Here is a 10,690-nt window from a genome sequence, read left to right as displayed (position 1 = left end):
CTCACTGAAAATAAAAAAACCTAAAATATACTTTCTTTTCTAGGAGCTCAGGAGAGCCCCTAGTGTGCATCCAGCTCAGCCGGGCACAAGATTCTAACTGAGGTCTGGAGGAGGGGCATAGAGGGAGGAGCCAGTGCACACCAGGTAGTCCTAAAGCTTTCTTTAGTTGTGCCCAGTCTCCTGCGGAGCCGCTATTCCCCATGGTCCTTACGGAGTCCCAGCATCCACTTAGGACGTCAGAGAAAATATACCCCACAGTTTCCCCCAGAGTACCTTCAGAGAGTCACAGGATATAAGGAGCCAGCCACACAGCGCTCCAGTAGGCAGTTAATACAATAAAGCCTGGCGATGACTGAGTAACCTTAATAGGGTAATCAGTTATAAAATCACTCCCCCCCCCCCCCTTCCTGTCTATAACACCCTGGTACCGCAGAGGTATGCTGGAGTTATGTGGAGGGCAGCGCTCCCTGTCAGCGTCTCCTTCTGATGATCTGCAGGGAGAAAATGGCGCTGGTGAGTTCTGGATCCGCTCTGAGGAGAAGTCCCGCCCCCTGTAATGGCGCGTCTTCCCGCACTTAGTTGTTTATACTGGCCTGAGGTAATTTGCTGCTAACAGCGGGATTATCCACTGTTAGCATTATGTGACCAGTGTAGGGTGATTGCGCTGGCCCAGGATGCCCCTTACAGCGCGGTACACCTGCTGAGCCTTCTGGAGTGCAGCCTGTCAGAGCTGCGCTCCCACCCTTGTGCTGCCATTCCCGCCAGCGACCCGCTTCCTGGGCTGCCAGCGCTGTACTCACCACTCTTCTTTCTTCTGGCTCTGTTAGGGGGTGGCGGCCGTGCTGCGGGAGTGAGCGGTCGCCTCGTGGGCTTGCGATCAGCACCCTCAGGAGCTCAGTGTCCTGTCAGCGGAGATAGAGAACCATTAACTTCTAGAGTTGGTTCCTACTCCCTCCCCCACTAAGTCCCACGAAGCAGGGAGGCTGTTTCCAGCAGCCCGCCTGTACCTAACTAACTCAGAAAAATAAAACTAGAAAAACTCCTAAGAGCTCCCCTAGCTGTGACCGGCTCCTCCGGGCACATTTTCTAAACTGAGTCTGGTAGGAGCCAGCCCACACTATTAAACTCGTAAAGTGCCAGTGGCTCCCAAAGGACCCGTCTATACCCCACGGTACTAAATGGACCCCAGCATCCTCTGGGACGTAAGAGAAACAAATAAATAGGGCCCTGGTTGGAATCAAACCCATGAATCCAGGTGTCATGGAGCAATGTTAACCACTGTGCTACCTGATACAGATGTCCTATGTCTTTCACTTACATTTCCACTGGTTCACTTGATACTGAAGCCTGGTGCCGAGACTGCACTGAGTCTATTATAACAGGAATAAAAAAAAAACCATGTATACTCATAATCATACATATTTATTTTTAAAATACATACACTCAAATATATATATTCCATTTACAAAAAAATAGTAAAGTGTTTTTCCAAAACTTGGTTTGAGGATATTCCCACTGGGCAGATGTTTTGTGGCCAGCTGTGGATGTGACTATTTAAGCAATGAATGCCGATACACACAGTGTAATGTTACCAACTCATCTGTAAGATGGATGTGTTACACAGCACGTCTGTATTGGACCTTGCTGCACATCAGCAAATTCTCTATTTGCCTTTCTTTGTTTTTGCAGTTTTCTCTTTTCTTTTTTTCACATGTTTTGGAATCTTGTTCTTCCTCTTCTCCCTCTGTGCGTCTTTGATCATTTTTTTTCTTTCCTATTAAAAGAAGTGAAAGTCATGAAGTAAAGAATCACTTTAATCCACAGGAACCCATGAGGGAATTCACACAAACAAGGCCAAATAAAGAAAGACTTGGCAGTGCATCAGAAAGGATAAAAGTGGACTGCAAACAGCAGGCAAACAAGGAATCTCAATCAGTTCACAAGTATATTGTGCCGAGTGAGATAGGAGCTGGTCTAGCACTACTGTCATGTCATTAATTTCCCCATTCATCACATCCCACCAAATCTACCTCCATATTATCTTACCTGCCAGCATTCCCCTTACTCCGTCACCTCAGTTACTTGTAACCATATTATGCCACACAGTATTATGCCAAGCAGAACTGGACAGTTTATTTTATATGGTATATGTACACCTTACTGCACTACTGTTCCTCAGCTCAGCTAGAGATTATTAAGGCTAAAATGAGGGGGATGCACCACTGCGTTGTTAAGTCTTGTGACTCCTTGGGGGAGATTCAAATGTTTGAAAAGTCAGTTGGGAGTCTGTTTTTTACTATCTAATAGACAGCAAAAAACAGACACCCAACCGACTTTTCAAACATTTGAATCTCCCCCACTGAGTAAGAGACTCACCCACTGGCAAGCCAGGAACACTGTAAACTATGACAGCATCCAACACATGCTCAGACCCACCCAGGATGCTATGTACACATGCTTATAATGAGGCAATATTTTTAGTGGTCCTTTAATATGGAGCAGTCATTTTCTATTTTAGGGCCTTTGAAACCTCAACTAAGGGCGCTTCTCGTAGACTCTGGGCCTGATGCAGACTCATGTACTCCTGCTTTGCATGTACAGCCAATACATGTGTGCAGTCAAACGTCTGCAAAATTGAATGCATCCTGCGGATTACCTGCTGACTATCTGTGTTGTCATCATCAGTGCGCATGTGCGGCAGCATACACTGCTCTGTATACGTCCAACGCTGCACGGACTGCAGCTGTGCTGACACACCCTCACATAACTTGCCTACAGAAGAACAGCCATCTAAGCCTAGTTATGCCTTTTCATTTGTAAGTATAGATGCAACTGATAAGTGTGCGACTTTGCATCACCCATACTAGTACTCCCAGGCGTACGTTCAACTTAGAATCAGGCACTCTGTATTTATTAAACACAGTACAATACACTTATTGGTGGGGGTTAGGCAAAATACATTAGCCCTCCATCAGGTGCACATCTGGGACTCCCGGGTTCAGGCGTAGTGCGCCTGACAGGCGCCTGTTAGAAAATTGTCTTGAGCACCTAATTAACTCAATTCTAACGCTCTCAAAGTGATCAGTGACCTTCATTATGACGTACAAAGAGAGAAATCGTAGGTTTTACGGGCCATTTCAGCAGAAAATCTGAAGCAAAGAAGAGAAAACACGAACAGGAGTATAAGTTTGGGCGCAGTGTGCCTGAGAGGCCACCCTGGACAAACCTACATATTTCTGCAAAATATCCACAACCTTTGTAATTTTATTCATAAAATGAGTAAAATAAACAATTAATAGATTAAAATAAAAGGAAAAACAAACCTTCAAAAGTCGGAGGAGTTTGGGCGCAGTGTGCCTGAGAGGCCAGGAGAGTCACTACTACACTCCACACAGGCGGCGGGAAAACTGACTAGGGGGGTTTCGAACAGCACCTAGAGATAGGAAGGTACTAGGAGGGACAGGCCCTTGCTCCCCTTTGGGGCGGAGAGGGGAACGAGAACAGCTTTGCGGCGCCTGTCAGGCCAGCTACGCCTGACTGAGGGTCAACTGCACTGCATACTAGATAATATTTAACGATGACCAGCATTTCAGTTCTAGCAATTACTTATGATGAAGCCCACGTTCTCACGCTGAGGGCAGACTTGTGAACTTGACACAAACCAGGCTCCACCACATATATTTTATCTGCATACACTGTATTGGTGTAAAAGAATTCAAATTAGAACCCAGCCTCTCTCATCTGCAGACATGATGATATTACTGTTGCAACAGCATATACTACATACAGAAGCCCGGGTTATGTCCCCGAATGTGACATTTCCAGTGAATGTGAAAGTGTTCTTTGGGCCTAATTAAAGGTTGATTGCAAAACAACATTATCCTCTAATGGAAGAAACCGTGTACAATGCAGGTGGGGCAGATATAACATGTGCAGAGAGAGTTAAGGTGTGTACACACTGTGAGATCCTTGCTATGCCTGATTTTGACTATGTGATTTCCCTTGAACTCTGCCAAAGCCCAGATAACACAGATAGTACAGATTTTGATTATCTGTGCTTGAGATTTTGTCTATGTGCGATTTTGACTATCCTTTGTACTAGATAGTACACTAGATAGTCAAGATTGACTTGCCTGCACAATCTATCTAGCCTTGTGATACTGACCCCACGGTAGCGCGCATAGGGATCGAAGTCAAAACCTCACAGATTTATCTCACCGTGTGTACACACCTTTAGATTTGGGTGGGGTGTGTTCAAACTGATATCTAAATTGCAGTGTAAAAATAAAGCAGTCAGTATTTACTCTGCACAGAAACAATATAACCAACCCAAATCTAACTCCCTGCACATGTTATATCTGCCACACCTGCAGTGGTATGGCCCATTAGAGGAAAATGTTGTTTTGCAATCAACCTTGAATTAGGCCCTTTAAGCACAATATAAGCCCAGTGTGCAGTGACTGGGAACTTTACCTGCTGGATACCAGTTCAATTGATTCCTACAGATACTGTATCTTCTCATACTGTATATTATTATCATAGTTGTACTAAACAGCCCCTCTTGGTGCACCAGCTAATATACCACTCTACCGCCCCAAGCGTCTTATTCACTCAAAAAAAAAAAAAAAAAAATACTGAAAAGTGACAAAATTACTTTGCTAGATTGCAAATGATCTGTGACAATTGTACATCTGTATGTGAATGAGTATGTATAAAAAGTGATGAAATGGCAGCGGATTTTCTTACACCAAGTTTCGTGATGCCTCATTTGCAACTTTGTACACATTTAAAACTAATTCCTGTGCACTTAAAGTTGTAGCTCAGCATCTCTAATACAAATTAAGTCGTGTTTTGCTGTGTTGGCAATGCAAATTGATGCAAAATGTAAAGAAGAAATTGCTGCACTACAGTGCTCTGTGCAGCTCAGTCACAACCGACATCTCGCGCTGTAAGACGTATTGAGGCTTGGTGTTTGCGGATACAGCTGTACAAATGTGTGCTCACTCACCTATCTTAAAAACGTACCATTTATACCCATTTAGCGCATCAGGAAAATTTTTATCAAGGTGTACTGTGCGCCTGCCGTTTTTTCTAAGTTTGCTAAATTTTGCACTGCTAATGTGATCAAAGCACAAAGTACGCATACCCTGTACATCACTAGTGGATTTGCATGTTATAGATAGTATCTCTATCAGCAGGTTCATAGGGTCATAAATGTAGTCAGAAGGTGGCAACTGTCATCTTTCGACCATAGCAGTAATGTAATAATAATAATTATTATATTTATACATGTTGAGTATCCCATATCCATATATTCCAAAATAAGGATTTTTTTGAGTGAGAGATAGTGAAACCTTTGTTTTCTGATGGCTCCATGTATACAAACTTTGTTTAATACACAAAGTTATTAAAAAATATTGTATTAAAATGACCTTCAGGCTGTGTGCATAAGATGTATATGAAACATAAATGAATTGTGTGAATGTACACACACTTTGTTTAATGCCCAAAGTTCTAAAAAATATTGGCCAAAATTATTTCCTGCTGTGTGTATAAGGTGTATCTGAAACATAAATGAATTCTGTGCTTAGACTTAGGTCCCATCGCCACGATATCTCATTATGGTATGCAATTATTCCAAAATATGGAAAAATCCGATATCCAAAATACTTCTGGTCCCGAGCATTTTGGATAAGGAATACTCAACCTGTATAGCACACTTTCTCCAATAGGACTCAAGGCGCTTAACAGATAGAATTAACATAATAGAATACAGAAAAAAATGAAGTACAGAAAAGCTTTTCATAAAATCCAGAGAGCATGGAGAAACTAAATGTTCCGAGTCATGGTGGAAGTAATCAGTCTATATATCGTTGAATTTGATCACTAAATTGGATACGGATCCTTTACTCAGTCACTTGTGTTAAGTTTTACTGAGATTTGTTGAAATCCCCAGATCAAATGTAAGGGTTAATTACCGGTGACCCTGGACACGAACCACAAAAGTAACAAGCAAGAAAAAAAACGCGTGGAAAGACCTGCCACCAATGACCTTTTTAAAAAAAGAATTTATTCACAAAAGCTTCTTAATACAGCTCAGTCTATAAGCCTTGAAAAACCTTTATATAAGCGAAATGCGCATTGGTAACAATGTGTCGTGTAATGTCATGTTACTAATGTTTCATAATCTGCATTTAACCCATAACGGTATATAGTACATGTTCACCGTGTGAAGGATCACACCTCTATAACAGTGAAGGACTAGTAAGAGCTGTATTAAAGAAGCTTTTGTGAATAAAGTGTGAGAAAGAAATTACCAGTCTAGGTGGGATGCCCAGCTTTATCAGACTATTAACAGCACAAAGGCTGCAATAGATCTAGATCACTGTATAAATATATAGATGAATTGAAAGGTGTGACAAATAGAAGAATCCTGATTAGCTATTATGCTGTGATACTGGAACGTTTGACTATCTATCGTAAAAAGGCGTAATGAATCAGATCATTGCCTGAATAAAAACTATTTTTAATGCTGTGATACTGGGAATAATTAACCAAATAAAGTGTATAACAATTTAAATACGAGAGCCTCAATGGCTGGTGAACACTGCGTCTAAATGAAGAAGTAATTTAACAACTGCATAAAATGCTGGGAAGTACCATGATTGAAGAGGCAGTATTAGGAGATAACATCTAACTAAAGATTTCCCTGTATATATATGTGAAACATACTCTGCACCCAGATAAAAATCAGTGCATATTACAAAGCATGAATGTTTATTAGAAGGATATAGTTGGTTGAAAAGAACTAACGGGCCCTACACATTAGGCGACCCGCCGCCGAGCTGCCCGATGGTCGATGCGGCAGACGGGCGGCAATGGGGGGGAGTGAAGTTTCTTCACTCTCCCCGTCACCCAGCTCCATAGCAGTGCATGCTAACATGGACGAGATTGGCCATATTGGCCTGCATGCATAAGCGACCCGGCACCAATGATGAACGAGTGCGGGGCCGTGCATCGTTCATCGTTGTGCCTACACACTGAACAATATGAAAAAGTTCTCAATCATTAATAAACGAGAACGTTCATATCGATCACTGCTATCGGCCAGTGTATAGAGCCCATTAGTATCCATTACTTTGTAACAGGATGGAACATATTCTGCACTCAGATATAAATCAGTGTATATCACACAGCATAACTAGCTATTAAAAAGATACAACTGGCTGAAAAGAAATTGATAATTTGTATCCATTACTCTGAAATAGTGTGCAAGACAAACTGCACAGAGTTCCAAATGGCACCACAAATTATTGAATAAAAGTGGATCATTCTGTAAGCAGATATCAGGACTTGCATGGTGACAATAAATGGATATATAATTCGTAATATGTCAAAAAACAAGAACACATACAGTTATTGAAAATAGAATGCAGTATTTACATTAAGAAATAAAGACAGGACACATGAAATATTTTTAACTACTTTTCTCTACTCACGAACACAAAAACTTTTTCTTTTACATCACGTCACATAATTTCCCTCACTAATTTTATACTTCCCTTTAGCTAGCCCCATAGTGGGCTAATTGGTAATTACAATAACATCATCAGCCTAACAGGCGATATCAATAAGAGTTTGGTGATAAGTTTAACAAATGTACAAATAAAGGTTATATTTTAAGTGAATATAGGGAAAACGTGCACCCAAAAAGAATCCAATTATTTTCTCTTTCTCCAGATTATTTAGTTTGTTCTAAATTGGAGGGTGGCACTTGATCGCACTGCTTACATATCAATATAAATAAGTCAATGCAACTTGTAGAATAGATCCATATTTCCTTTAACTTTATTTTCTGGTGCAGATTTTTTTTCTTCTTCTTTCTCAGGATTACATTGTTATACTCTACCCCCACTGCATGTGTCATTGTAAAAGGTTTTGTCTCTGCAACTTTAACCTTGTCCATGGGAACAAGACCGGGCTGCAGGTTGTTGCCCTCTCTCTTTGCCTTGGCAATAGAGCCATTGGCATGCAAACTTCATACTCATTCCTCTGTTAAAGGGCTTTGTTTAGGTGGTAGAGATGACAAGGTCGCTCTTTATATAGATGACCTCCCCCTTTTTCTTGTTGACTCCCAGTCCTATTTTCTGTTATTTTCAAGTAATGAATCAATTTACCCCATTTTCTGGCCTTTCCATTAATTGGAGTAAGGGGGTCACATTGTCGCCGCCCACCGGGGAGTGTATTTTCGCTTTGCAGAAGTGTGAACGCTTGTGCAGCAGAGCGCCTGCAAAATCATTTTGTGCAAAACAAGATCAGTCCTGTAGTTACTCTTCGAGTGCGTTGATTATAACGACGGAGGGACGGCTTTTGATGTCACACACCCGCCCAGCCACGCCTGCGTTTTTCCCGACACGCCTGCGTTTTTCTAAGCACTCCCTGAAAACGGTTGGTTGACACCCAGAAACGCCCACTTGATGTCAATCTTCCTGCGTTCGGCCGTGTGACTGAAAGCTTTGCTAGAACCTGTGCTAAACCACAATGCTCTCTGTACCCGTACGTTGCGCATGCGCATTGCGGTGCATGCGCATATTAGCCGTTTTTTCACTGATCGCTCTGCTGCGAACAATGGCAGCTAGTGATCAACTCAGAATGACCCCCTAAGTCCCATAGCCTTCCTCTGTGAGGGGACTGCCTCTCTGACCCTTCCCCCTCTATAGCTCTCCAGTGGGTTACTACCTTTAACTACTTGGGTATTTGACTTTCCAATAAACCATCTGATGATATTACTTTGAACATTTCCCCATAACTGGAGTATCTAGTCTAGATTGCATGCCTCGTACAGGCTTTTGCTAACTCTAGCTGGTAAAGTGAATTTTCTTAAAATGGTTATACAACCAAAGGTGCTATATGTTCTTCATAGTTCCCCAGTTTGCTTCCTCTACATCAGGGGTGTCAAAGACAAGGCCCGCGGGCCAAATCCGGCCCGCCAGACCTCGTCTGATGGCCCGCGGTGCCGCCGCCATGAAACCCCCTTCTCCCGAGTGCCCAGCTGGGGGGGGCGGGGTTTCGCGGAATGACGCGATTGCGTCGTGACGTCACGGCGCAAACGCGTCATTCAACGAAACCCCGTCGGAGGAGGGAGAAGGGAGCCGCGCAGACGAGGAGGGAGAGGCGGCTGAAGAGCGGCGAGAACCGCTTCAAATGTAAGTCAGCCCCTCTCCCTTCCTCTCTTTCTCTCTCTCTCCCTCCTTCCACCACCTGCCACAATGTGTAAAATGGGGACCTGTACCTGCCGCTATGTGTAAAATGGGGACCTGTACCTGCCGCTATGTGTAAAATGGGGACCTGTGCCTGCCACAATGTGTAAAATGGGGACCTGTGCCTGCCACAATGTGTAAAATGGGGACCTGTGCCTGCCACAATGTGTAAAATGGGGACCTGTACCTGCCGCTATGTGTAAAATGGGGACCTGTGCCTGCCGCAATGTGTAAAATGGGGACCTGTGCCTGCCGCAATGTGTAAAATGGGGACCTGTGCCTGCCACAATGTGTAAAATGGGGACCTGTGCCTGCCACAATGTGTAAAATGGGGACCTGTACCTGCCGCTATGTGTAAAATGGGGACCTGTGCCTGCCACAATGTGTAAAATGGGGACCTGTGCCTGCCACAATGTGTAAAATGGGGACCTGTACCTGCCGCTATGTGTAAAATGGGGACCTGTGCCTGCCACAATGTGTAAAATGGGGACCTGTGCCTGCCACAATGTGTAAAATGGGGACCTGTACCTGCCGCTATGTGTAAAATGGGGACCTGTGCCTGCCACAATGTGTAAAATGGGGACCTGTGCCTGCCACAATGTGTAAAATGGGGACCTGTACCTGCCGCTATGTGTAAAATGGGGACCTGTGCCTGCCGCAATGTGTAAAATGGGGACCTGTGCCTGCCGCAATGTGTAAAATGGGGACCTGTGCACTATAAAAGGGGGCACATGGCTGGGCACTATAAAAGGGGGCACATGGCTGGGCACTTTAAAAGGGGGCAGATGGCTGGGCACATATAAGGCAGGTGGAGCGGTAAATTTTGGATAGACCTACAGATACAACCGGCCCTTTGATGGGGACCAAACTGCTGATGCGGCCCCCGATGAATTTGAGTTTGACACCCCTGCTCTACATATATTCCTTTAAACTGACAGCTATGTGTCCTCTCTGATCTGGATGGACCGTTACCCAAGCATTAAAAAACTATAGACCAGTGGTTCTCAAACTGTGTGCCGTGGCACCCTGGGGTGCCTCAGGACACTTGCAGGGGTGCCTCGGATTGGTGGTCTAGGACCAATTCAAATTATTTACGGTCAATGTAATAGGCAAAACCAGTGTTGGTGACTGCCAATCATAAAATATGTGGACAAACAGAAGTAAATCTTGTCCACCACAATATAACTGAACCTAAGGATGACATATGAACACAATTTACTTAATTTAATACTTCTTTCTAAATTACTCAATAAGAAACTTTTGGCCTAGGGGTGCCGTGAAAAAAATTCTGATAGTCTAGGGCGCCGTGATTTAAAAAAAATTGGGAACCACTGCTATATACCCTTACCAAGGCCATGCATGCAAGTCCATTCTGATAGGTTGGCCTTATCTAATTTTAAACCGTACCATTTTGTGGCACAATTACCACA

The 10,690-nt window shown here is 43.4% G+C and overlaps 1 protein-coding gene across 1 annotated transcript in view; it reads right to left on the bottom strand.

The window, feature by feature from the left end:
• Nucleotides 1-1,401: 1,401 nt before the first annotated feature.
• RIOK1 (RIO kinase 1) overlaps nt 1,402-10,690 on the bottom strand; it is a 207,602-nt gene continuing 198,313 nt past the window's right edge. Inside the window, exon 17 of the mRNA XM_063923108.1 lies at nt 1,402-1,774. Within this exon, the coding sequence (XP_063779178.1) occupies nt 1,664-1,774 (111 nt within the window). The 3' untranslated portion in view covers nt 1,402-1,663. The remainder of the gene's footprint in view (nt 1,775-10,690) is intronic.

The sequence above is a fragment of the Pseudophryne corroboree genome, chromosome 5 (assembly GCF_028390025.1).
Source record: "Pseudophryne corroboree isolate aPseCor3 chromosome 5, aPseCor3.hap2, whole genome shotgun sequence".
Classification (NCBI taxonomy): domain Eukaryota; kingdom Metazoa; phylum Chordata; class Amphibia; order Anura; family Myobatrachidae; genus Pseudophryne; species Pseudophryne corroboree.
This window is presented reverse-complemented; position numbering and strand designations above follow the sequence as displayed.